At 45.8% G+C, this 26,948-nt stretch overlaps 3 protein-coding genes across 17 annotated transcripts in view; 2 read left to right on the top strand and 1 right to left on the bottom strand.

Annotated features, from left to right (window-relative positions):
* The window catches only part of CPSF3 (cleavage and polyadenylation specific factor 3), a 51,232-nt gene extending 43,666 nt beyond the window's left edge, over nucleotides 1-7,566 (top strand). For 5 of the 7 annotated variants that reach the window (XR_012422694.1, XR_012422691.1, XM_074012377.1 and 2 more), the window contains 3 exons: nucleotides 679-748; nucleotides 4,417-4,513; nucleotides 7,390-7,566. Coding sequence is in view for 3 of the 7 variants with exons in the window: in XM_074012377.1 (XP_073868478.1) it covers nucleotides 679-748; nucleotides 4,417-4,513; nucleotides 7,390-7,491 (269 nt within the window). In the remaining 4 variants the exon portion in view is untranslated. Of the gene's footprint in view, nucleotides 1-678; nucleotides 749-3,407; nucleotides 3,565-4,416; nucleotides 4,514-7,389 lie in introns of all 7 variants that reach the window. The other 2 variants (XR_001484384.4, XR_012422692.1) reach the window with 1 other exon arrangement.
* A 1,366-nt stretch (nucleotides 7,567-8,932) lies between these two features.
* The window catches only part of IAH1 (isoamyl acetate hydrolyzing esterase 1 (putative)), a 42,084-nt gene continuing 24,068 nt past the window's right edge, over nucleotides 8,933-26,948 (top strand). Inside the window, exons 1-7 of one of the 8 annotated variants that reach the window (XM_074012380.1) lie at nucleotides 8,933-9,049; nucleotides 10,319-10,371; nucleotides 12,533-12,681; nucleotides 13,353-13,471; nucleotides 15,616-15,777; nucleotides 18,735-18,853; nucleotides 22,405-22,851. In XM_074012380.1, coding sequence (XP_073868481.1) covers nucleotides 15,672-15,777; nucleotides 18,735-18,853; nucleotides 22,405-22,587 — 408 coding nt within the window. In that variant the 5' untranslated portion in view covers nucleotides 8,933-9,049; nucleotides 10,319-10,371; nucleotides 12,533-12,681; nucleotides 13,353-13,471; nucleotides 15,616-15,671 and the 3' untranslated portion in view covers nucleotides 22,588-22,851. Of the gene's footprint in view, nucleotides 9,442-10,318; nucleotides 10,372-12,532; nucleotides 12,682-13,352; nucleotides 13,472-15,615; nucleotides 15,778-18,734; nucleotides 18,854-21,779; nucleotides 21,857-22,404; nucleotides 22,852-26,948 lie in introns of those variants that run through there. The other 7 variants (XM_045369827.3, XM_074012382.1, XM_005576589.5 and 4 more) reach the window with 7 other exon arrangements.
* ADAM17 (ADAM metallopeptidase domain 17) overlaps nucleotides 23,923-26,948 on the bottom strand; it is a 68,896-nt gene continuing 65,870 nt past the window's right edge. For both annotated transcript variants that reach the window (XM_005576588.4, XM_045369822.3), the window contains 2 exons: nucleotides 25,293-25,343; nucleotides 23,923-24,720 (listed from right to left, as the gene is read on the bottom strand). In XM_005576588.4, coding sequence (XP_005576645.2) covers nucleotides 24,379-24,720; nucleotides 25,293-25,343 — 393 coding nt within the window. In that variant the 3' untranslated portion in view covers nucleotides 23,923-24,378. The remainder of the gene's footprint in view (nucleotides 24,721-25,292; nucleotides 25,344-26,948) is intronic.

Below are 26,948 nucleotides of genomic sequence, written 5' to 3'. Positions count from 1 at the left end.
TACTGGGTCAAATGCTCACTGTTTAACTTTCTGGGGAAGCGCCAGACCATGAGCTCTGCGCTCTTTTGCTACTGGTGACGCGCTGAGCTGTGGAATGAGGGGTCAGAGCATGTCTAAAACTCCATATTAAGGGGGCTAATCTTCCCAAACTGTCAGGTTTCTTTGTTTGGGAAGGAAAGCTGAGTAATTTAATAGACAAGTTATTTTAAATATTAATTTTTATTAAAATAATAATATCTAACAGAATGCTAAATTTATACCACATTTTAGATAAAAGACTTCATAGATCTCTGAGCTTGAATATGCCCCTAGAATTCCTGGAGTTATTTTAATTGCCCGTGATCATAAATGTAAAGTTTGAGAAATGTGGGAAATAAAACTAAAAGTAATATGAAGTGCCATTTTGTGGTTCTTTAATAAGAACATGAAATATTGGAGAAAGGGTAAAAAGATGTAATAGAAAAATTTTTTAAAAATACAAATAAAAAGAACATGAAATTAAATGATGAAAGTATCCATTTCCTTTAGCAGGCAAATAATACAAGCCCATGCTTGTCACTTTAAGGATTCCATAGTTAACCACTTTAACTTATCAGTAACCAGATTCTGATTATTGATTTGGAAATTATTCTGAATAGGAATTTAGAAATTGAACTCTGTCGCTTTTTTTTTTTCCAGGTGCAGTACAGAAGGTTTCTAAAAAATTAGAAATGCACGTTTATAGCAAGAGGTTGGAGATCATGCTTCAGTAAGTTTTTCACCCATTATTTCTCAACAAGGTAGTGACAGTGGGCTAGAAGGAGGCCTGGATTCGGCTCTGGCTCCTACAAGGACTGGGGTGTGGCTCTGACCAGGCCACTGCACTGCTCTGAGGCCTGCTTCTCTGTCAGGAAGGAGAGGGGTTGGAACCGTTCCCTGCCCGCTCCGCACTCACCTGTGGCCTGCTAGGTCAGCCATTGGTGTTTCATGTAATACACTGCTTCAGGATGCTGGCACAGTCAGCGAGGGTTAAAACATTCTCTTCAAGGACAAGTACAGAAATCTTAGCTGAATGTTACTGTATCTTCAAGAATTATTTTATGTATTGTTAAATGTGAATTCTTTGTAAAATAGTGTTCTTCTAGACTCTTAGATAGTCTGTAAGCGATGAATTACCTTTAAACTAAGTATTTCTCTTTATTTTATTTTATGTTATTTTTATTTTTGGGAGATAGAGTCTTGCTCCATTGCCCAGACTGGAATACAGCGGCGTGATCTCGGCTCACTGCAGCCTCAACTCCCAGGCTCAAGCAATCTGCCTTAGCCTCCCGAGTAGCTGGGATCACAGGCTCGCACCACCATGCCCACTTAATTTTATTTTTTTGGAGAGACAGGGTCTCCCTATGTTGCCCAGGCTGGTCTCAAATTCCTGGGCTCAAGGGATCCTCCTGTCTTGGCTTCCCCAAATGCTGGAATTATAGCCGTGAGCCCTCACCCCATTAGACATTTTAACAAAGTAAGGTGTCCTCCTAGTTTAGAAGGCTTTTATGATTTCTGTCCGTTCCTTCCTTTCCCCAAAATTCTACACTAACGTTTTTTTTTGTTTTTTTTGTTTTTTTTGTAGACATAAACTTTCATTTCACTCTGTTGCCCAGGCTAGAGTGCAATGGCGCAATCTCGGCTCACTGCACTCTCCACCTCCCAGGTTCAAGCGATTCTCCTGCCTCCAGCTCCCAGCAGCTGGGACTACAGGCATGTGCCACCACACCCAGCTAATTTTTGTATTTTTAGTAGAGACAGGGTTTCACCACATTGGCCAGGCTGGTCACGGACTCCTGGCCTTGTGATCCACCTGCCTCCGTCTGCCAAAGTGCTGGGATTATAGGCGTGAGCCACCGCACCCGGCCCACTAAAGCAGCAGTTTGGTGGCTTTAAAAAAAAAAAAAAAAGATAGGCTTTACATGATGACTTTGCTTATAGAAGTTGTCATACATCTTCAAAACAGTATTCTCTGTGTTGTCATTTTGATTTTAAAGAACATTCCTCTCATACAAAACCAGCTAACAGTGCAGGCACAGTGATTTCCATGGCTGTTGAAAAGGCCACAGATTTTACTGGTTCCTACCCCTGGAGCCTCTGTTCTCTCAACTCATTTTGCAGAGGACTTAACTCTGCCAGTGTTGAAGTCTGAGTATCTTAATCATTTTTACATCCTTGACCCCTTTGGCAGTCAGGTAAGGCTGTGGGGCGGGGGGCGGGAGACATACATATATGCAGTTCTACCTTTGATTTCAAGGAGGTTAGACAACCCCCTCCCCACCGGCTATCCCGGGACCCCAGGTTAAAGAGCCCTATTGTAGAAGGTGGGTGTTGATGACCAGGGACTTGACTACAACAGTCCTGTTGGTGGCTCTGTTCCCAGAGGCTCTACAGAAATAGAAAACCTGTGTGACCCTGCACTGGCCCCGCTCTCCCACGTGCTGCAGTCAGGGTGCAGAGTGGAAGTTCACATCACTGCAGCTGGTCCTCGGGAGCCGTGGGGAGGGCAGTCTGTGGAAGGCCGTGGCTCTTCACTGGACCTTCACTCTGGCCTTCCTCCCTGTCCTCCTGACACCACTCCTCCCACCTCCCCTTCCTCTCCCTCACCTCTCACAAATACACCAGAACTATTCAACTCTGAGGAACAAGAGTGTGAGACAGCCTCCATTCGACCCAGGAATGGGAGGTTCCCATGTCCTGAAACTTCAAAGCCAATCGTACCCTTAAAAATGCAGCTGTTTCCCCAGTTGTTTAAATACTTAGGATTAGATAGGAGTAAATGTATTGGTTTCTTTAGACAAGCCAACAGTGGATCACATGGAAATAAAACCTTTTTTTCCTATCCTTTTGAATACATTTCTGTATTTAAAATATAATCTTTTTGGCTGGGTGTGGTGGCCCACACCTGCAGTCCCAGCACTTAGGGAGGCCAAGGCAGGTGGATCACTTGAGATCAGGAGTTTGAGACCAGCCTGGCCAACATGGCAAAACCCCATCTAAAGTACCCCTACTAAAAATACAAAAATGAGCCAGGTGTGCTGGCAGGTGCTTGTAATCCCAACTACTCAGGAGGCTGAGGGAGGAGAATTGCTTAAACCAGGAAGCAGAGGTTGCAGTGGGCCAAGATCATGACATACACTCCAGCCGGGGCAACAAGCAAGACTCAGTCTCAAAATAAATAAATAAAACATAATCTTTTCTTTTGGGCTAGGGTCCCAGCTAACTTTATTCACACATATGATGAACAGTAACTGCCTGAAGATGCAAGCAGTTGATTCCCACTCCCCGCTTCCCCAGCTTACTACGGTGTTGTCAGTGCTTAACTGTCCTAGGCTGACCATGGTCCGTGGGTCGTAGAGTCACTGCCTGCCTTTCTTACCTGCACTCAGCCTGCCGGTGGACTGCTATTTCCCAACACCTCTGTACCAGTGGGGACGATGTTGAAATTAATGATCAAAACTGTTTCTCTCGATGACAGAGGCAATGTCTTAGTGCCTTCTGTATCCCCAGCTCCTAGCACAGCACCTGCCGCATAGAAGATGCTCGGTAAGTACCGAGTTTAATTAAAGTAGGAGTGGACAGCTAGTGGGCTTGGGAGCCGTTTAAACCTGGATACCTGGATTTGAATGCCAGCTCAGCTGTTGACTAGTTCTGAGGCTTTAAGCAAATCACTTAACTTCTGTGTCTTGTTTTCTTCACATGTAAAAGAGGATCCTTACCAAAATTATTCTAGGTTAAGATAATGTATATAAACCACCTAGCATGATGCCTGCTAAATAGATCATTCTTGAATAATAGCTGTGTATTTTCCCTGTTTTATAAACTTAATGAGCTGTATCAAGGCAAATAAGAAGCTTGTCTCAAGAATAAATACAGGCTGGGCATGGTGGCTCATGCCTGTAATCCCAACACTTTGGGAGGCTGAGGCAGGTGGATCACTTGAGGCTAGGAGTTCAAGACCAGCCTGGCCAACATGGTGAATCCCTGACTCTACTAAAAATACAAAAATTAGCCAACTGCAGTGGTGCACACCTGTAATCCCAGCTACTCAGGAGGCTGAGGCAGGAGAATCAAGTGAAGTGAAGGCATAAATAATCTGTGCTCCCACTCAACAGTCTACTTTTGCATGTTGGCATTTGCTTCCAGTGTTTCCAACATTTTTTTCACGTTGTTCTTTCTATATTATTATGTTTGAATCTGGGAGGCGGAGGTTGCAGTGAGCTGGACTCTAGCCACTGCACTCAAGCCTGGGCAACAGAGCAAGACTCCATGTCAAAAAAAAAAAAAGTAAATACAGTGTTCTACTTTAGAACTAGGACCTATCTTCTGTTTTACTTTTTTCCTTAAATATGTAAAGCTGGGCTTTTTCACTAATCCTGCATTTCTGCTTATTTTAAGGGACATATTTGGAGAAGACTGTATAAGTGTAAAGGACGACTCTATTCTTAGTGTCACAGTGGACGGGAAAACTGCCAACCTTAACTTGGAGACACGGGTATGTAGTTGCTCTTTCCTACGTTTCATAACATTTGGGAAGTAAAGTGAAGGCATAAATAATCTGTGCTCCCACTCAACAGTCTACTTTTGCATATTGGCATTTGCTTCCAGTGTTTCCAACATTTTTTTCACGTTGTTCTTTCTATATTATTATGTTTGAAGTTTTCCGTGTTTTTCCGGGTCACTGCATAGTACAAGATTCCCGTGTATGCCACTCCATTGCTGTCCTTTTCCATAGTACAGCTCACTTCACCTCAGACCTTCTCTAGTTTGGCATCTTGTTGACTCTCTAGCTGCTCTTCTGTTTGCACCAGCAAGATCCAAGTGGATTTTCCAAACAATAAGGTTTGAGAGGCCAGGTGCGGTGGCTTACACCTGTAATCCCAGCACTTTGGGAGGCTGAGGCAGGCGGATCACCTGAGGTTAGGAGTTCGAGACCAGCCTGACCAACATGGAGAAACCCCATCTCTTAAAAAAAAAAAAAAAATTAGCCAGGCATGATGGCAGGTGCCTGTATTCCCAGCTACTTAGAAGGCTGAGGCAGGAGAATCCCTTGAACCTGGGAGGCAGAGGTGGCAATGAGCTGAGAGATCACACCATTGCACTTCAGCCTGGGTGACAGAGACTCTGTCTCAAAAAAAAAAAAAGATACCTGCATTCATATGTTAATTGCAGCACGATTCACAATAGCAAATATATGGCCTCAACCTAAGTGTCCATAAGCAGAAGAATGGAAAAGGAAAATGTGGTATATGTACACAATGGAATACTATTCAGCCATCAAAAAGAATGGAATTATGTCCCTTGCAGCAATATGGATGGAACTGGAGATCTTTAGTGAAATAAGCCAGGCACAGAAAGTTAGGTATCCCATCTTCTCACTGAGAAGTATACTAAAAAAATGTACACACATGGCCATAGAGAGTGGAATGATACACCATGGAAACTCAGAAGAGTGTCGGGGCGGGTGATGGGTACAGGGTTTGCTGTCCAGGTGATGGGTGCCCAGAAAGCCCTGATTAGACCATTGAGCTCTCTCTACATGTAACAAAACTGCACATGTGCCCCATACATTTGTACCAGCAAAAGATGAGGCAGGTTTATTCATGTGCACAGTTGTCCACTATGTATTGTTGAGTGAAAAAAAAAAAGTTACAAGATAGTACATATAAGAAATTATACTTTTTTTGTTTTTAATACATATATATATATATATATAATTATATATATGTGTTACTACACTGAAATGGTAACCGTAGTTATCATTAGGTCATAGGTGGTCTTTTCCTCTTTCCTAAGTTTTTAATGGGAAATGTTTATGGTATGATAAAAACCTTCTTTAAACAGCATATAGTGTTTTGTAGTTGAGCTTTAAGAAGTAACTAGAGGCCAGGCACGGTGGCTCACGCCTATAATCCCAGTACTTTGGGAGGCCGAGGCACGTAGATCACAAGGTCAGGAGCTCGAGACAAGCCTGGCCAACATAGTGAAACCCTGTCTCTACTAAAAATACAAAAAATTAGCTAGGCATGGTGGCGGGCGCCTATAATCCCAGTTACTCGGGAGGCTGAGGCAGGAGAATGGCATGAACCCGGGAGGCGGAGCTTGCAGTGAGCCGAGATCGCACCACTGCACTCCAGCCTGGGTGACAGTGCAAGACTCTGTCTCAAAAAAAAAAAAAAAAAAAAAAGCCAGGTGCCGTGACTCACACCTGTAATCCTAGCACTTTGGGAGGCTGAGGCGGGCGGATTGCCTGAGCTGAGGAATCCAAAAGTAGCCCGGGCAACACAGTTAAACCCCGTCTCTACTAAAAAAATACAAAAAAATTAGCCAGGCATGGCGGCAGGTGCTTGTAGTCCCAGCTACTCGGGAGGCTGAGGCAGGAGAATTGCTTGAACCAGGGAGGCAGAGGTTGCAGTGAGCCAAGATCATGTTATTGCACTCCAGCCTGGATGATAGAGCGAGACTCCATCTCCAAAAAAAAAAAGAACTAGAGGCCAGGCGTGGTGGCTCATGCCTGTAATCCCAACACTTTGGGAGGCCAAGGTGGGTAGATCATCTGAGGTCAAGAGTTTGAGACCAGCATAGCCAACATGGTGAAGCCCCATCTCTACTAAAAATACAAAAATTAGCCAGGCGTGGTGGTGCACCTGTAATCCCACCTACTTGGGAGGCTGAGGCAGGAGAACCCGGGAATCACTTTAACCCGAGAGACGGAGGTTGCAGTGAGCTGAGATCACATCACTGCACTCCAGCCTGGGCAACAGAGCAAGACTGTCTCAAAACAACAACAAAAACGAAGTAACTAGAAGATTATTAGTGATTTTCAATCAAATTCAATACCAAATGTTGAGTAGATAGCCACATCCATTCCTTGCCAAGTAATTTGTGTGGCATAGATGAACTTCCCTGGAGTATCATTTACCGGATCAAAATGTGGGCTTTGATGTAAATGTAGTTTACTAGACTTTTCCCCAGTCTTTCCCCCCTGCATCAAATCATCACTAATTCGGACCATCGTGCCGTCAGGAAGCACTGCACGCCCACAAGTGTGTAGGGCGGCCCTTCTGTTTCATGGTAATCAGTCCCACTGTGACCTCTGCCCACAGAGATGGCTGTTCTTTTTTTTGAGACCGGGTCTCGCTGTGCCGCCCAGACTGGAGTGCAGTGGTGTAATCACAGCTCACTGCGGCCTCAACCTCCCCGGCTCAGTGATCCTCCCACCTCAGCCTCTTGAGTATCTGGGACCACAGGTACACGCCACCACACCTGGCTAATTTATGAGATGATGGTTTTTTAAGAGTATTCATTTATCTTCCATGTAATGATTCTAGACTTAATGCTAACAAAGTCTTGTTTGTGCCTCACTTTCAGACTGTAGAATGTGAAGAGGGAAGCGAAGATGATGAATCCCTCCGAGAAATGGTGGAGCTGGCTGCACAGAGACTGTACGAGGCCCTGACGCCGGTTCACTGACACTGTTCCTGTATATGAACTTTTAAAATCCTTGACTGTACTTCTGTTACCTAAAATAAAATGCATTCGTTTCTCTGGGGGAGCCTGTTTACTTTTGATGTCAAATGGCCTTTATTCCAACAGCCTGAATACTGCTAAATTGCCAACTAATTTGTCCATTATTCTAGAACTAAATAAACTGCCCATTATTTTAGAATTTATGGATTCTTCTTCCAGGCATATATGTGCAGTTCCCATCGAAACCATCAAGATCTGCCGACAGCAACCGCTGCTGGTTACCCTCTCCCATGGGGTAACCAATTTGAGTTCATAATAAGGATTCTAAGTAGCACTTGAATCTGTCTTCATCTCCACTGCTGCTGTTCGAGCCCAAGTCTTCTCTCCCCTCGGAATTCCTGCAACCCCCTCCATCTCCTCCCCTACAGCTGATTCCTGGAACAGACTTGGCCTCGGGCCTCAGCTGCTTGAAGGCCTTAATGAAGTCCTTGTGATAAAGAGGAAGTCCAGGCACCTTTGCTTCCTCTAGCAGGGCCTCTCAATCTGGGCTACCCGTGGGAATCACGTGGGGTGCATTACAAGTGCACCTGTACCCAAGTCCTGCTAACAGGAGGTGAGTTAGTCGGCTGGAGTGAGGGCCTTTGGTTGGATCTTATTTATAAAGCTCCCCCAGGTGATCCAAGCGAGCTTGGGTAACCTACTGCGCCGGCTCCCCTGGCCCTTCTGTTATTCATCTGCAGCTCTGTGATTTCAAGGCATCCTTCCCACCCGTTTTTAGCTCGGCCGCCGAACTTCACTGCACAGTTGAGGTAAGAACGTTGCATTACAACCACGTTTTAACAGACGAATCCCTTGGAAATAACTCAGTGCTGTGCGTCCGCGGGGTTCCGTATCCGCGCATCCACCCAACGGCGGGAAAAAGAAAAGCGGCTGCGCGCGCACTGAACGTGCAGCTGCTTTCCCTTATCATTCGCAGAACCACGAGGTACTGCCAGGGTTTCCGCAGTGCCTGCGCCCTCTTGGGTGTTACAGGCCCTCCAGAGTGACGCCTGGCGCAGGAGGCCGCGCCCGCACCCCACGACCTCTTCCAGGGGGGCCTGGAGCAGCCCTCCGCCCCACCGAGGGCCAGCTGTGGTTCCCGCCGCGCGTCCTGCGGACACACTCCTGCCCTTTGCCGAACGCACCTGCACTCGCGGAGCGCAGGGTGCTCTTAGGGCGGCCCAGAACCGCTTTTCTTCTGGGAACCACGCGGCGGGACGCGGGTTTCGGATTCCCTGGGGGCAGCCTTGCTGTGAGTGGACAAGCGCGGAGGCCGAGCTTCTTGCAAACGGACTCCGGTGTCCGAGAGGCAACGACCTTTGTGCCTCACCAAAGTGACCGCTTGGGTGCCGGACGAGCCCTGCCCCTGGAACCCACGGGCGGCCACTGCGCAGGCGCCTCTCCCGGCTGGCGGCTCCGCCCCGCCCCGACCGGCGGCTCCATGGCGCTGTGCGAGGCCGCGGGCTGCGGGAGCGCCCTGCTCTGGCCTCGCTTGTTGCTCTTCGGGGACTCCATCACCCAGGTACCGCCGCCCCGAGGCTCGGCCTTCCGCCCCGGCCTCCCTGCGGGGTCGCTGCCGAGGCTCCCCGCCGTCCTTTTCGGCCCCTGAGACGGCTGGGCCGGAGGTCTGGCCACGCCCGTGGCGACCCCGGAGGAGCGACGGGTCCCCTGGTGGCCGCCTGAGGGCTCCCGGCACAGACGCGAGGGGACCCGGCCGCGCTGCCCGCCCCTCGCCGCCTCCCACCGGGTCGAGATGCGCGGTCGTCCCTTCAGCGCCCTCCTGGGCAGCGGCCTTTCCCCTCCGGGTCCCGGTGAGCGACTCAGGGCGACCGCGCGCTGTGTCCCAGGAGGCCCCGCGGTCGGCTCCGGGCGGAGGCGCCGTGAACCCGCTCGCCGCACTCCCTGCGGGCACAGGTGGGGCCGTTAGGGGTTGACCTTGGAAGTAAAATGCCTTCAGGAATTAGGTAGAAAAGGACCATCCCTTCATCCAAGATCCTCTCACCTCCCGTGAAGGGAACGGTCTTCTAAATGCAGGTTCTTACTTCGGGGAGGGAGTAGAAAGTCCATTCCTGCGTGTGTCGTCCTCTTAGGACTTGCTTCACCAGGTTTTCTGTGTACGCCCCTAACTGGTAACATTAGTTTTAGGCATATGGGGCAGTCGGGGCTTCCCGAATTCCATGGGAATGTGTATGAAAAAGTGTTGATCCTCAGCCCGGTAACCTGCACAGCAGTGAGGCGGCATGGCCTTCAGTTTCCTCACTGACCTTTGACTTTATTTCCTGAACTTAGATTTCTGTTTGGCTTTTTTTTTCCCCCCGGGTTTTTTTGAGACAGAGTCGCGCTCTATCGCCCAGGCTGGAGCGCAGTAGCGCGATCTCGGCTCACTGCAACCTCTGCCTCCCGGATTCAGGCGTTTCTCCTGCCTCAGCCTCCCGCGTAGCTGGGATTATAGACGTGCACCACCACACCGGGCTAATTTTTGTATTCTTAGTAGAGACGGCGTTTCGCCATGTTGAGCAGGCTGCTCTCGAACTCCAGACCTCATGTGATCCGCCCGCCTCGGCCTCCCAAAGTGCTGGGATTACAGGCTGTTTAGCTTTTGATAGAGAAAAATCCCCCTCTGCTAAAGTGCTGCCAGGTGTACTTACCTGTAATCCCCAAAATGACCTCACAGTGAGGCAATCAAAGCCAAGAAGGGAGTGCGGAGAAAACAGAAGTTGGCCAATCAGAGCTGCCCTTGCTGAGATGCCCCGTTACAGTCATAAGTAATAATGGGCTTTTCTTCCTCCAGTTTTCCTTCCAGCAGGGTGGATGGGGAGCATCGCTGGCTGACAAGCTGGTCAGGTGAGAGTGGTTTCCGATACTTGAGTACTTGCAGATGGAAAATGTCTTAGGGATCCATCTTACGGATGGATAGTTCTGAATAGAACATTTCTCCTTTGTTAATTTTGCTTGCCTTCCCTAATATATAGGAGAAGGAACTGAAAAAATTTAGTCTTCACTCAGTCTGACCAATTAGATATTTTAGGGTTGAGCTCTGATGGCTGGGCAGATTCAGACAAATCAAGTAAATGGCCAGTGCCTCTTTGCTAGTCAACGGCAGACAGATCTAAGTCCAGCTGCTGTGATCGCAGAGCTTGCGGTTTTACTGCCACGCCACACTGGTAGGAAGCTACTTTGCCTTTTTTTTTTTTTTTTGAAGTGCTGCCATGACTGAGACTCACCTTGTCACAATTCTGCCGCACTTTATTTTGGGTTTTGATGGTTTTTGTTTGTGACGGGGTTTCACTCTTGTTACACACGTCCATGTGAAGAGACCACCAAACAGGCTTTGTGTGAGCAACAAGGCTGTTTATTCACTTGGGTGCAAGTGGGCTGAGTCTGAAAAGAGCAAAGGGAGATGGGCTGGGGCAGTTTTGTAGGATTTGGGGAGGTAGTGGAAAATTACAGTTAAAGGTGGTTATCTGTTGTTAGGGGAGGGGGTCACGAGGTGCTCTGTGGGGAGCTCCTGAGACTCACTGTCCAGGGAGGAATGTCACAAGGTCGATTGATAAGGGTGGGGCAGGAACAAATCACAATGGTGGAATGTCATCAGTTAAGGCAGGAACTAGCTGTTTCATTCCTTTTGTGGTTTAACGGTTGCTCCAGGCCACCTCGATGTATACGTGCAGGTCACAGGGGTTATGATGGCTTAGCTTGGGCTCAGACACCCGACAACTCTCCCGCAGGCCGGAGTGCAGCATTGTGATCAGGCCTCACTGCAGCCTTCACCTCTGGGGCTAAAGCCACCATCACCTCAGCCTCCTGAGTAGCTGGGACCTACAGGCATTTGCCCCCACACCCAGCCCAGCACTTCATTTTAACGTATCGTGATTTCACTCTGTAAAATGGCTTGTCACCATTGTATCATTACAGACAAAAGCAATCTCACTTTGAAGGCAGGCTGAGTTTTGGTTAATGTTCTCCAGTTTATAAATGTCGCCTGAGAACTTTGAGTAGTGTCATAAAAAGTGTCCCCTTGTGCTGCTTTGGAGCCCACTGCCTAATGCGGTGGCCTGCAGTTCTCCACTAGTGCTCCAGCTTCTCTGCTTGGTTATGCACATATAGGAATGTGAATACACCAAGATGAACCATATTGATTTACTAATCGTAAATTGAACCCCAGGAGTCATTTTAAGAAAACTTTATGGACAACTTTAAATATCTACAGAAGCAAAGAGTGAAATGAGCCCATCCATCCCTCCTCCTATGGATTATTCTGGATTATTCTGAAGCAAATCCCAAATCATATCATTTTACCAAGACTAAGAAAACAAGGGTCCCTCTTATGTGACTGGTATTCTCTGAGGGGTTTTAAACCTACTTCCTGTTCCTTAACTGTTCTCCTCACTTGACATGTGAGGAAGGCTCACAGCACGCCCAGGGTCACACCTAGTCACAGATGGAGCCAAGAATAAATCCAGACAACCCGGCTTTTCCCTCCCCCCCCCATTACACCTACAGTACCGTGAATCCAACTATTTTTAAGAAGGAAACAAAAAGCCTACTAATGAACCAGTTTAAGTTGAAACACAATGAATACTAAAACTAATCAAAACCAGAAATCTCAAATATTCTATAGACTATTTAAATATAAACTAAACTAAGTTCCAGGATATTAGTGACTTTACCTGAGATACTTGCTGAGATCTTTTGTGAACTCCATTTTAAAAGCACCCCACTATACCATGCTTGAAGTCAAGTAGGCTGTAGACTTCATCACAGCCCCTTTATATAAAATTACTCCTCTCATGGAGGAGTATGGCATATTTACGTATATCTTTGAAAGGCTTAAGATTAGCATGCTTCAACTATGTTCTTGCTCCTATCAAAGTGAAACCTGGGGGTGGCTTAGAGACATGTGACGGGCTCAGAATCCCAGAGAGCACACCCTCACTAAAGGCTGGTTACTGGGACCATAAACACTTCTTGCCCACAATTCATCTTTTAAAATTTTTCGTTTCAGAAAATGTGATGTTCTGAATCGTGGATTCTCAGGTTACAATACCAGATGGGCCAAAATTATCCTTCCAAGATTAATCAGGAAAGGAAATAGCTTGGACATCCCAGTAGCAGTTACAATTTTCTTTGGGGCCAATGACAGTGCATTAAAAGGTAAAAGCATTTTTTATGTTCTTCTAGCTCACTTTTAATCATTTTTATGTTACAGCAAACTTATATTTAATATACTTTTTTCAACTGTTTACTTTCTCCCAATAGATACAGTTTTGCCAAGCTTATGAGTTCCTTGAGTTTATATGTATTCCTGGCTTTAACACTGGTGGATTTTATTCTCGACCTGGTTTCTACATGCCTCGGTTGCTGGCAGTCCTAATCTTGCAAACACTTAAATATTTTCTAGTCTGTTAGTGCTATGCTAGGTTTGTAATGTTTTTCTCTTTAGTTGATGCATGTGGCAGCAGAAAGCTTAAGGATACGTTGTGGTTGCATCACACTGATGCGGCTGGTGGAGTGTCTTAGGGGGAGGGTGTCTCAGGGGAGCAGCCACCCTGACCTCAGTTAGGCTTGAATCCTGGGCAGTGGTTGAGTGTGGGTTTGGAAAAGGAGATGGTCTCTGCTTGATTGCTGAAGAATTGCTGCTGTGACTAGAGGAAAGCTAGCTGTGTAAGAGGCCTTTCTTCCCTTTCTACTCTTGAAAAAAGCCTTCTGCATTCTATAAACAAGAAAAACCAGCCTTTGTTTTGGGAAGTGAGGTAGTCATCTTCCAGAAATTTCTTTTGTGCCCCTCCTTGTGCCACAGAAGTGGTGTGGTCTGCTGTTCACAGGCATGCTGGGAGGCATCTGCGTTGAGGCTGGACATGAAGGAACACAGCTGCAGTAAGAGGAATTCTTGCTGCCTGCGAGAAAGATTATCTAGATTACAGGCATCGGGAGACCCTGCACGGTAACCATTCTATTTGGGAAGAAATTAATCTTCACTTTCTATCTTGTACCAAAAACCGTAAGAAAATTCAAAACAGAATTTTTTAAAAAGATGCGTTCTTATCAAATTTAGGAAAAGGAAAAACATTTCCTAAGTATAAGAGCAGTGGAAGAAGCCACAGAGGAAAAACAGGTTTACGAAATAAACTTAAAATAGCTTAGGCTAGGAAAAAACTGAAAAAGAAAATGATGTGTGTTAAGGAAAATATCCAAAAAATGTGGCAGACGAGAGTAATGTCTTTAGTGTAGAGATCAATAAGAAAAATACTAACTCCAATAGAAAGTATAGGCAAAGGACAGGAACAGATAAAAGGAGAAATTTGACAGCAAATACATATTTGAAAATGTGTGAAAACTTAAAAAAATGTCAATTAAAACAAGGTATTTTGATTTTTGACTCATAGGAGTAAAGCAATATGAAGCAGTAATACATATAGCTGACAGGCATGAAATAAGATTGGAACTCTTACGTTCCTGGTGAGAGAATAGTTTGTAATCCTCTGGAAAGCTGTGAGGCGGTATGCGCCAAGGGACTGCCCACGTGTAGAAATTCAGCCTAAGGAAATATTCAGATACGCAGCCAGATGTATGTGCAGAGATTTCTGTGTATTGCCTTTTTTTTTTTTTTTTTTTTTTTTTTTTTTTTTTTTGAGAAAGTTTCGCTCTTTTGCCTAGGCTGGAATGAAGTGATAAGATCTCGGCTCACTGTAACCTCCACCTCCCAGGTTCAAATGATTCTCCTGCTTCAGCCTCCCGAGTAGCTGGGATTACAGGTGCTTGCCAGCACACCTGGCTAATTTTTGTATTTTTAGTAGAGACAGGGTTTTGCCATGTTGGCCAGGCTGGTCTCGAACTCCTGACCTCAGATGATCCACCTGCCTCGGCCTCCCAAAGTGCTAGGATTTCAGACGTGAGCCACCGCACCTGGCCATGTATTGCTATTTATAACAGCAGATTAGAAGCTGTACAGTAAGGAAACGAACATCGTGTGGTCACCCTACAACTAAATACCATTTTTTTGAGGACTAGGGACACAGAAAAGCTCATAATATGTTATGTGAGCCAGGCATGGTGGCTCATGCCTGTAATCCCAACAGTGGGAGGCCAGGCCAGGAGTTTGAGACCAGCCTGGGCAACAGAGTGAGACTCTGTCTCAACAGCAACAAAGTTTGCCAAGTGTGGTGATGCATGCTCGTCCCGGCTAGTCCCAGCTTAGGAAGCTGAGCTGGGAGGGGAGGGTTGCTTGGGCCCAGGAGTTCCAGGTTACAGTGAGCTGTGATCACACTACACTCCAGCCTGGGTGACAGAGCGAGAACCTGTCTCTAAAACAATCTGTAGAGAAAAGCAAAATATAAAGTCTTCAGTGTGAATATAATCTTCACGCAAACTCATTTTTGTAAAAGTGGACATATCTTCATGAAAGGACTGGAAAGATATACATCCAAATGCCAACAGTGGTTTTCTGGGTGGTAGGATCATTGGTGACTTTGTTTTTCTTGATACTGTACTTACATGTGGTTAGCAAATGGTATACAATGACGCTTGTAATACTTCAGTGAGAGCCTGTCTAGAAAATACTCCTTTGCAGTAATAGTAGTAGTAGTCATAGGTGCCATTTGTTTAGACTGAGTGCTTGCTTTGTGAAGGCACCTGCTCTCAGTGCTGTGAACTCTTAGCTATTTTGATTTTCAGTCCTAGGAGGGGAGACCCTATTACCATCTTCCATTTTACCAATGAGGTACAGAAAGGCTAAGTATCCGTGGTTCTGTGGCGAGGAGTGACAAAGCCAGGATTTGAACCTAGGCCGTCTCACTCAACAGGCTGGGATCTTTAATTTCTTTACAAATTCAACATAATTAATAACCATCTGGATACTAGTGATGAAAAGACAAGAGTACTTACAGTGCCCCTAGTTAGAGCCTTTGAAGTCTTGTTTTATGAAGAACTATACATTTTAATTCACTAAGGAGAAAACCTTCTGTGTCCTTGGTGTTAAACAATCCCCCAGTGACATCATGAATAACAGGCATTTGCAGAAGTGTGTTCACCTGAATGGTCACTTATAATAAATATGCATGGTTGAGTACTCCTGTTTCTCTTGAGCAGATGAGAATCCCAAGCAGCACATTCCCCTGGAGGAGTATGCTGCGAATTTAAAGAGCATGGTGCAGTACCTGAAGTCTGTGGACATCCCTGAGAATCGAGTCATTCTCATCACGCCGACCCCACTTTGTGAAACAGCCTGGGAAAAAGAGTGCATCATACAAGGTAAACAAACCACAGCCAGTCTCAGCAAATCTGGATAGCAATGCTGAGGGAAGAACTCTGATAAAACAGTGGTTTCCTGCCTGGGGCTTCTGTTTCTTATGGACTCAGTATGTCCATTTCAGTCTGTTTTCAATCATCCAAAATTAATAAAAGTATAGCTTCCAATATGTCATACCTGAGACCTTTTTTGACATAGAAAAGGGATTCTGGCTTTGGATGGTCAGGAGGGAACCGGGAGCCTGGCATCTGCTGACCTTTACAGTTGCCAGGCTCCAAGGTGCACATGAAGGCCACTGACAACTGTGCAGAGCTGTGGTGCTCTGTGGGGGCTGGGCCTGGGGGCTGATGTGCCTTGACTTGCAAGTCTACACCTGGGGCTTTTCCTGGCACACGTGAAGCTGGGATAGGAATGATCGGATAGGAGTCGCCAGCTTTCCATATACTTGGGTCTCACATCCCTCAAGTGCTGTGTTTCCCATCCACCTTTGATTGAAAAACCTCTGCACATAAGTGGACCTTCACGGTTCAAACCTGTGTTGTTCAAGGGTCAGCTGAATGTTAATGTTGAAAATGTGCATTATGGAAGATCTTTTTTTTTTTTTTGGAGACAGTCTTGCTCTGTCAGCTGGAGTGCAGTGGCATGATCTCGGCTCACTGCAACCTTAGCCTCCTGGGCTCAAGCAAATTCTGCCTCAGCCTCCTGAGTAGCTGGGATCACGGGTGTGCACCACCACACCTGGCTAATTTTTGCATTTTTAGTAGAGACGGGTTTCACCATGTTGGCCAGGCTGGTCTCGAACTCCTCCGGTTATCTGCCTGCCTCAGCCTCCCAAAGTTCTGGGATTACAGGCGTGAGCCACCACCGCGCCTGGCCTGGAAGTTTTCTAAGCTACCCAGAACTCAACATTCTAGGACAAATTATTGGCTTTGTAACACAGAACAGCTATTTCTCAAAGTATGGTCTGACTCAAAGTTAACTATTATTTTTAGGTAGATTTCTGGGCCCATTTTCAGCACACCAGATGTTTCTTATACACACTATAGCACGCATCCCACAGCTTTATGGAAGACTGTTACTGTCCCTACTTTACCAGTGGAGAAATTGAGTCTTGGAGAGGCTAAGACAGAACCTGCCCAAGATCACACAGCCAGTAACAGAACCCGGAATCAAATCCAGGAAGTGTGACTTCAGAGCTAAGTCCTTACTGTTACACAAGTTTACAGTTCAGTTGGGTTGTAGCTATGTCGCTTGCTCTCAAAGGGCCTGTCATCCTTAGAGGAGGATACAATGCATTCTCAAGTCACAAACAGCATATGTCAAGGGGTGCCACACACTGGAGGCACAGACAAACTTGGGGAGAAACCCCAGCCTGTGGGACATGGTGACAGTAGGCTCTGGGCATCACATCAGGGCAGACGGGCCCTATTGTTGTGAAATACCAGAGTGTTCTGCAGGGGAGGTGTTTAAGGCCCACAGAGCTCCACTGGAGACAACTGCAGACCCCCAGCTTGCTTCTGGGCCTGCAGCCATAACCGATTGGGGGGCAGTGTCGTCTTGGTTTTAACAGAAGGGAAAAATGTTACATAACACGGTCCACAGAAGTTGTTCAGACTTCTTTTTGTCTACTGTTTCCCAGGAAAATAGTATATATGAAGTTCTGAATGTTTAATTTCATTTCCCCTTTCTAGCCTTGAATGTAGCCCAATGCAGACTTTTTAAAAGGTCAGCGATGGGCAAAGCAGGTAGAGGAGGGGTCTCGATAACTGGTCCGCTAGAGATTCAGCTGGTTATTTTTTGAGACTGTCTTGCTCTGTCACCCAGGCTATAGTGCAGTGGCTTGCTCCAAGCTCACTGCAGCCTCGACCTCTAGGCTCAGGTGATCATCTTGCCTCAGCCTCCCAAGTAGCTAGAACCACAGGCATGTGCCACCATGCTTAGCTAATTTTTTAATTTTTTTTTGTAGGGATGGGGTAGCTAGTTATAATCTAGGTGAATTTTATAAACAATTGATCCCAAGTATGAAAGCCGGTGAGTAGATCTCTGTGACGCAGAGCCTGGGCCAGCTTACGTCTTCCTGTGGCCCGCCTCTAGTTGCCCATAACCTCATGCTTTCTCTTTAATACCATTCTGTAGTCCACCTCCTGCCAGCCCTCACTGTCCTGTTTGCAGCCTCCTGAGCCTTCTCCCCTAGCCCCAGCCCCACCCTCCAAACCAACCTAGCACAATCCCCAGATACTGCACTCCAGCCTTCCCTGGTGCGGCTCCCTGGGAGGATGAGGCAGCCTGCGCTTGTTAGATACACTCAGTAGCTCTGTGCTAGTTGCTTTGCTGGAGTTTAGTCTCTTAATCCTGTCAATATTCCTGCAACTAGGTAGGCACTGTCATCATAAGGATGCAGAAAGCTTCAGGACGGTTAAGCAAGCTGTTCAGGCACACAGCTATTTAGTAAAAATTGTAGGCATCAAAATGTAGATCTCTGTCTGAGGCCTACAAATGGTTTTGCTGTGCTGCGATGCAGCTGTTTCATGTAACAAGCCAGCGGTGTCAGCATAGCATTCAGCTTCCATGGCCTGGCATTTCTTACCAGTGCAGACCTTACCCGCCCCCAGCCCAGCTCCTGCAGCCGGCACTCTCCAAGCAGCCCAGCCCTCCTGGGCCTTTTCTGCCTCTGTGCCTCTGTTCAAGGTGTCCTCTCGAACATCCTCCCTGGCGCTTCCGAAGGCTCTGGTTACCACTAAAGGCAGCTCCTTCCAACTGTACCTTGTCCTCTGCTGGGTAGAGCAGCACACCAGTAACCTGCAAGGCTCATCAACATATACCCTAAACCCTGGGGCTGGCCCAAGTGAGGTCAATATTTAATGGCATTTCGAAACTGTCTAGATGAGTGCAGTAGAACTTACACAAGGGCCAGCACTTGGGTTTATCAACTGCCACCTCAATTTCTTCTCTTCAATAGGTTGCAAACTAAATCGCCTGAACTCTGTTGTTGGTGAATATGCCAATGCGTGTTTACAAGTGGCCCAAGACTGTGGGACTGACGTACTTGACCTGTGGACCCTGATGCAGGACAGCCAGGTATGGTGGCTTGCTCAGTCCTCTCGGGCTAAATAGAATCACACAGAAGTAAACCAGGTGTGTGTGCAGCAGCTTTCCCTAGAAAGGCTCTGCTTAGCTAAGACAGTCATCCCTTTAAGCCAATGAAAACAAAAAGGCTTGGGGGAGGGGAGGAATGGAGGTTTCAGGACGGTCACAAGCCCAGCAGCTTATTCAGCCAGGCTCCTTGGCTAGGAGTTAGTACACAGTGGTGTAAATGAGCAAAACATGGTTCATATTTATGAACATCGAGGCCAAGTTCTTCTTTCATATAGAGAATGGCAGAAAGCTAAAACTTGTTAATAGGTAAAACAATGAATTTAAATACAGTATTGGCTAATAAAACGGTGGGAGATATGTAGTTCTAATTAAGTTACTTTGTTTTAAAGCCTGAAAGCACAAATATAAAAGGTAAAAAGCAGGTCCCATAGAATGGTGCACCCACTCAGGAGACAGCTGGTTTCTTATGCAGTCACACATAGACTTAGGGAGGACCTGGCAGTCCACTCCTGAGTTACCTGCCCCAGAGAAATGAAAACTAGGTTCACCCAGAACCTGGGTGTGACTGTTGACAGCAGCATTATTCCTACCTGCTGGAAGCACCCCAGTGTCCTTCCGTGGATGAATAGGGAAACTGGTGTGTCCATGGAATGGGATACTACTCGGCAATAAAGAGAACGGACTGACATGCACAGCAATGTGGGTGACTCTCAGAGGTGTTTGAGGGAAGGACGCTGGTCTCTGAAGGTTACATACTACATAAGTCCATCTGTTTGGTATCTCAAAAAGGCAAGACTTGGGCCGGGCACGGTGGCTTACTCCTGTAATCCCATCACTTTGGGAGGCCGAGGCAGGCGGATCACCTGAGTTTAGGAGTTTGAGACCAGCCTAGCCAACATGGCAAAACCCTGTCTCTACTAAAAATACAAAAATTAGCTGGGCGTGGTGGAGGGCGCCTATAATCCCAGCTACTCGGGAAGCTGAGGCATGAGAATCTCTTGAACCCGGGAGGCAGAGGTCACATCACTGCACTCCAGTCTGGAGGACAGAGGGAGACTGTCTCACCCCACCCCACCCCCCACAAAAAAAGGCAAGACTACAGTGACAGAACAGGTCAGTGGTGGCCAGAGGTTAGGGTGAGGAAAGGTATGGCTAAATTCAGGTTCCACACAGATACTGGTGAAGAGGGGTAGACAGGCACTGGTCTTTTTAAATTTTTCTGTGACCTTGCACTACTCTTTTGTAAAGAGCTTGTTCAGCAGGGCACATGAAAGGCCATGTCATTGCTGTGCTGGGATCCAGAGAGAAAGCTTTGATGGGACTGATATTTGAAGTACTCAGGGGAAGGAAGGATCCAGTGTGCGGAAAGCTCTTTGGACAAACAGGAAGACTCACAGCTCCACCGGTTTCCTCTATTCCTAGCTGTTAGGTTTAGGCTACTTGGACAAAGCAACATAGAAAAGAACCAAGAATTACTAACCCAAGTGCCAACTTTTTCCTCTTCCCCTAAATATTAATCCATACCAATCCTTCCAATGACCTACACATTTATTACACATCTGCAATAGGGAAATTAGTCACCAGTGGGGAAGTCATACCACCACGTGGATGCTGAGTCACTAGTCACCTTTGGAGGCTCTGAGAGCCTAAGTAAATCTGGACCCTAGGCTTCTAGTCTTCCTCTGAAACCCTGAGTGCACTGGAACCTTCCAGAATTCCCAGATCAGGAGGGGCCTTGGCAGCTTGAGTGCCAAAGGAGTCAACATCCAGAGTTCTGTTGTCTAAGATTCCACCTTAGATTATGTAGAAAAGTTATGCTACTCGAGGAAAGGAAACACAAACTACTGGGCTAGTTTTGCTCACATGTCTTTTTCAATCTAAAAAAAACTGGGAGGGTCGTCCTTAGAGATCATCTCATCTCCAGCTGTCTAGATGAGAAAGCCAAGGCCGAGGAAGAAGTGCTAGTATTGTATGATAGCATCTACATTTCTGGTCTATTAAAAGTCACATAGGGCCGGGCACGGTGGCTCATGCCTGTAATCCCAACACTTTGGGAGGCCAAGGCAGGTGGATCACCTGAGGTCAGGAGACCAGCCTGGCAAACATGGTGAAACCCTATCTCTACTTAAAAATACAAAAATTAGCCACGCGTGGTGGCAGGCACCTGTAATTCCAGCTACTTGGGAGGCTGAGGCAGGAAAATTACCTGAACCCGGGAGGCAGAGGTTGAAGTAGGGCGAGACTGTACCATTGCTCTCTAGCCTGGGCAACAAGAGTGAGACTCCAGCTCAAAAAAGAAAAGTCACGTAAGCTAGTTGGCCACCCAGATTCTAACAGAGCTCTTGGCTAGTAAGATTCTTCCCCAAGAAAGAAATGGCTGTATGGATAAAATTCTTGAGTTCAGGGCCTGGTATAGCCGCTCATGCCTGTAATCCCAATACTTTGTGAGGCCGAGGTGGGAGGATTGCTTGAGCCTAGGAGTTCAAAACCAGCCTAGACAACAAAATGAGACACCCATCTCTAAAAAAAACCACAAAAATTAGCCAGGTATGCTGGCATGTGCCTGTAGTCCCAGCTACTCAGGGACCTGAGGCTGGAAAGATCGCTTGAGCCCAGGAGGTTGAGGCTGCAGTGAGCCATGATCACATCACTGCACTCCAGCCTGAGCAGCAAAGCAAGACCCTGTCTCCAAAAATACATATATACTCTTGAGTTCAGGGGAGCGGAGGGAGACTGGACTCCCGTGTCCCAGCAATTACTATTCCACGTTAGATGGTACAAGTTCTTTCCACCTAAAAACCTGCCTAGAGTCAAAAACAATATTGACTCATGGGGCCCCTGAACACTCCTAATACCAAATTTTTCATTTTTTGCTGATTACGTTACTAAGCCATATTTACCTGTTAAGGTTCTTTGAAATAACCTGAGAATCATGTCATACAACTCAGAAGACCTGGAATGAGGTCCCAGCTCACTTAATGGTGAGTGACTTTCATGAAACTTAATTCTATAATATGGAGATAGTACTACAGCACTAGTAAGGGTTCTCTGTGTGTTCAAACACCTATGTAAATAGCACATCAGTGCTACTGTAGTCCAAGACGACTCTGGTCAGATGCCTACAATGAAAGGGGCTGGTGATCTTTGTCGCAGGGCCACAAATGAGAGAATATGGTACACGCTGGCATTTAGAAAAGTTCTACCCTCCCTCCCCTGCTTTTTTTTGGGGGGGTGGGGGAGGGGGGAGACAGTCACTCTGTCACCCAGGCTGGAGCTCAGTGGTGCGATGACAGCTCACTGTAGCTTCGAACTCCTAGGCTTAAGTGATCCTCTCATCTTAGCCTCCCAAGTAGGTGAGAATACAGGTGTTTGCCACCACAACCAGCTGAATTTTGTATTTTTTAAATTTTTTATAGACACAGGGTCTCAAACTCCTGTCCTCCAGTATCCTTGGCCCCAAATGTTGGAATGACAGGGGTGAGCTACCACACCTGGCCAGTTACCTACCTTTAACCAATTTCTCTCCCTTCTAGGACTTCTCATCTTATTTATCAGATGGACTACATTTGTCTCCAAAGGGGAATGAATTTTTGTTCTCGCATCTCTGGCCTTTGATAGAGAAAAAGGTCTCTTCTCTGCCTTTGTTGCTTCCTTACTGGCGGGATGTAGCAGAAGCAAAACCTGAATTAAGTCTGCTGGGAGATGGAGACCATTAGCCAATCACAGGAGACCCAAGTCTGCTTGTTAATCTACAGAACTCAAAGTTGCCAATACATAGAGGTACCCTTTTTTCCCCAGGCTTAAACCTTTGCCACTGATAATAAAAGTATTAGGATTTTACAGGGAAGTTTTGTACTTAGGTCCATTGTGTTTTGACAGTATTTGTTAATGCAGGTATCAGTGCTATAGCTACAAAATATACCCTGAGCAGCTTGTTAATTCTATAAATGATGAAGTAAAGACTTTTTTTTTTAAAGTCACAATTTTATAAAAATGGTTTTCTTATATTCTTTTGAGAACAGTTTCACTCATACATACACCCACACACCCCACTCACCTTGTATCAAATTCTAAAAGTGTAAAGTATAAGAATATCATGACTAGTTAAAAGATAGCAAATACCATAAGGTACAAGTTCAAGTATTAGCATAACAAGTATCTGAGTAACAAATGTCCTTGGAAATGGGGGATGGGAGGAGATATGATTAGTCACAGGCTTGGTTAATTGCCCTCAAAGTTTACAAGTTAAAATGTTTTAGCTGGTGAGCACATTCTAGTTCTTAGGGGGAAAAAGCTTTTAATGGCAATTTATAGAAATCAGAATTCAGGTTAATGATTTTCAATCCTTCACACAGTAAATGCAGCTCATCCAGAATCCTGCAGCAATAAAGTAAGAGTAATTCAAATATCTGCTTATGGAGACAGCCTCCAACCCTAAGGGCAGGTAGTATTCTGTCTCATCACACCTCAGCCTATTCAAAACAACCTGTTGTTGTTAAGAAATATTTCACCCTCTTATTCACTAGTGTTTGAAAACAGGCAATCTTTGTATTTTAAATATTCTAGGTTTTGTAAATATTCTAGGTTTTGTAAATAGTGAATTTTTTTTTTTTTTTTTTTTTTTTTTTGAGGCAGAGTCTCTCTCTCTAGCCCAGGCTAGAGTGCAGTGGCACAACCTCGGCCTCCCAAAGTGCTGGGGCCTCCCAAAGTGCTGGGGCCTCCCAAAGTGCTGGGATTACAGGCATGAGCCACTGCGCCCCACCAACAGTGAATTTTCTAAGAGCATGTATCCCTATCAGTAACAGGGATACATGAAGATACTTATACAGAAAAATTGCCCAGCAAATCAGTGCCCTAAATAGTTGGTCGATTCCATAAATTCAATTGGCTACCATGTATAGCCCTCACTGTAAGGTATGTGGTTAGATTTCTAGAGAGCATTAGTCTTAGAATTATGAAGAGCCATATTAACCCAAATGATTTCTAAATTTAGATGTATATTTTCCCTGCTACTTAAAAACTCTGGGTAGTAACTAGAAATAGACCCATAATTTAGAGACAATGTAGAACTAGATTTATCTCCTTTGCTTTTAGTTAAAGGCAAACCCTCTTGTGTTCCAGTTGTCTTCACAAATAAATGCCTCATATTCAGCGGTTCATTACAGTGTATAAAAAAACTGATCATTTCCCTAGTCAGTGCTGTTATCAATATAAAAGATTAATTTACAAAAACATAAATATTCATAACCCAATCCAGCTGTATTTTCTGCTTTTGTACCACAGGTCAAAAGATATTTAAAAAACTAAAACCTGAAAGCCTCCAAAATAAGCTAGATTCACCTTCACCTTTTCAAAAGGAGAAGGGCCAAACCACACAAGCACTGTTTACCTGCAGGAAGTTCAAACACATGACCAGCATCTGCTGTTAAGTCACTTCCTTACTTCCCAATCTTCACAAAATATAAGCTGTGATTGTAGGTCAAATCTATAAAGAGCTCACAACTAAACTAGCACTCTGTTTCTTTGCTGTCAACACGATTCTGACGCTGCAGTTTAAAGGAGGCAGCCTTTTCACTTCTGGTGACCGGATGGTCCGTGAGATCCTCAAATGACTTGGCGGCTGTGCTGCTATTTGGGAAGGGGTCCTTCTCAAACCCATCCTCGTCCATATGTGAGTCTGTGCTAGGGTCTTCCTGGATGGTGTCCATTCTCTGGTGGTCCAGTTTTGGAGCTGCTGGTGCCGAAGGGATCACAGGGGCAGGCTGCAGGCGGCCTGGAGTCTGGGGTGCAGGAAAGGGTTTGATAATGCGAACCGATGCAGAATCCATGCTGCTCAGCATTTCGACATTCTGCAAAGACATGGGTTCAATTGATGGGAATAAAAGATTAATCAGAGGTCCTCACAGCTCCAACCTTACCCATCAAACAGCCTCTTATTCTGTTGGTACTGTGATGCCTCTTGGCAAAAAAGTGCTAGGTGAGGCTCACTCAACCTAAGAAGTGACTAAAAAATACTAGGCTGGTGCAAAAGTAATTAATGACATTACTTTTAATGGCAAAAACTAATTACTAGCTTTCAAGCATCCTGAAAACTTGCCATTTGAAGACCCAAAAGAGGATTCAAACCTCTCAAAGTAAGATCCCAAGAGACTGATCTCAAAATATTAAGTGTTGAATGGCTAAATTGCTCCTTATGGCTTGGGAGGGGGACAGCACAGCTCTTTAAATCTCCATCCATGCGACTGATGAAAGCTCACCATCACTGTTGTCAGGAGGGTAAACATTCCAACCTAGCCCCTTCCCGCGGCAGCATGACCTCCCATCAGCCAATGAAAGCCTTGCTGGGTCAGTTGAAGGTCTTTGCCTAACAGGGCCTTAAAGACCAGGCAAAGATTGTGTTCCTTTCATATGGTATACTTACACTGGGGTGAAACAGAGACAGAGATTCATACTGCTTATCCAATTTCTTATCCTAGAAAGGAAGAGCAAGAAGAAAGGTCATTCCCTACAAATGCAATTCAGTTAGTGAGTACTATTTCCTCACAGGCTATTCCTAACACTAACTGAAGAACTTAGAACCTGAGTTGTAGGATAGCAGGCTCAACAGATAATCCATTTCTCACCCAAGCTTTAGTTATGCCACCAGTCTAGAAGTGTTTGCTTTGCACTCAAAGGAAATACATTTTGGCATTAAGTACAAAAAGAGGCAAGGTTTCAGTACTATGTTTTCTGAGAAATTTATCCCTCTGTGGGCAGGGGAATAACAAGGGCATCTTCCTATGCATGACATGACAAATGTCCCAGATGCTGGATACACCAGGACCGCACTGACTGGAAGGGCGGCTGGTAGGAAGACCTAGGTGGCTGGGCCTGCAGCCTCCCTCACACTGCCCTGGCCCACGGCCTCACTCTCTTCTTAGCTGTCTCCAGTTTCTGTGGACCATGCTCTGCTGGAGGAACTGGGCCTCAATCCCTACGTCCTACTTCTGCAGAAGGCTGACCACATGCCATCTGCTGCCCCATCCCTGCCTGTGGCTGAAGCATAATAGGCAACAAAGGGCAAGGACCTCTGTCCAGGACTAGGCTTCCTGTCTGGATACCATCAATGTATTCTATGGCCAGAAACAAGCCATGGCCCTCCCTCCTGTCAGAGGCTTTGCTCTGAAATCAAGGGTCATGCCTTGTCCACGTGTGCAACTTCCCTGTAAACAAAATAGGTTCCATCCTCTAATAAAAGCAATCATGATGGATGGCACTGTCATCCAGAGACATCTGTCAAAGCCAAGCACATCACCTTCAGCTTTCTTCAGCAGAAGTACTCCCTAGAGATCTTCCTCCCTACACCCATCATGCTCACCACCCCGAGAAAGAGCTGCTCTGTGAGACGGCTCCTAGGCAGGAGAAGCCAGCAGGAAAGGAAAGGAAGGCAGCAGGAAAAACTCCTTTGTCATCAGAGTTGTGCTGGAATTTTTAAATGCTCATAGCAAGGCCACTATGAAAGAGTTTGGGAAAAGAAATTTGGAAGCCTGGGTCTGACTTTCTCATTTCTACAGTAGACAAATCCCCATTCCCCACAGATGCAAGTGAATGGATTTGTAAGAACAGTTATGAAAAGGGGCCTCAAATTTATAAAGGACCAGGAGTTCCTTAGTCAAAGCCCAATTCAACTTGTAGCTGTTACTGATTCTGAATGAGAACAGAAAAGACTGCTTACTCCTACATTTTGGGGAAGATGTAAATATTCTATATGACAGCTGGGCCCCAGTCCCTACATCCTACTTCTGCAGACATAGCCATCTGCTGCCAATAATCTATATGATATATGGGGAACATCTGAAATGCCGAAGTTTGATATTTGCTCTATTGCAACAAAGTCAGCCTGGAAATGCCCTTAATTAAGGGCTTTACTCATCAAAGGACCTGGACAAATCCAGTTAAACAGTCTCCTAGGCTTAGAAGTATAAAATTCCTAAGAAATTTATATATTAAAACACCAACACACAAAAATAGTTGTTTTTTTTTGTTTTTTTTTTTTTGTTGGGAGACGGAGTCTCGCTCTGTTGCCCAGGGTGGAGTG

This window comes from Macaca fascicularis, chromosome 13 (genome assembly GCF_037993035.2).
Source record: "Macaca fascicularis isolate 582-1 chromosome 13, T2T-MFA8v1.1".
Lineage (NCBI taxonomy): Eukaryota > Metazoa > Chordata > Mammalia > Primates > Cercopithecidae > Macaca > Macaca fascicularis.
This window is presented reverse-complemented; position numbering and strand designations above follow the sequence as displayed.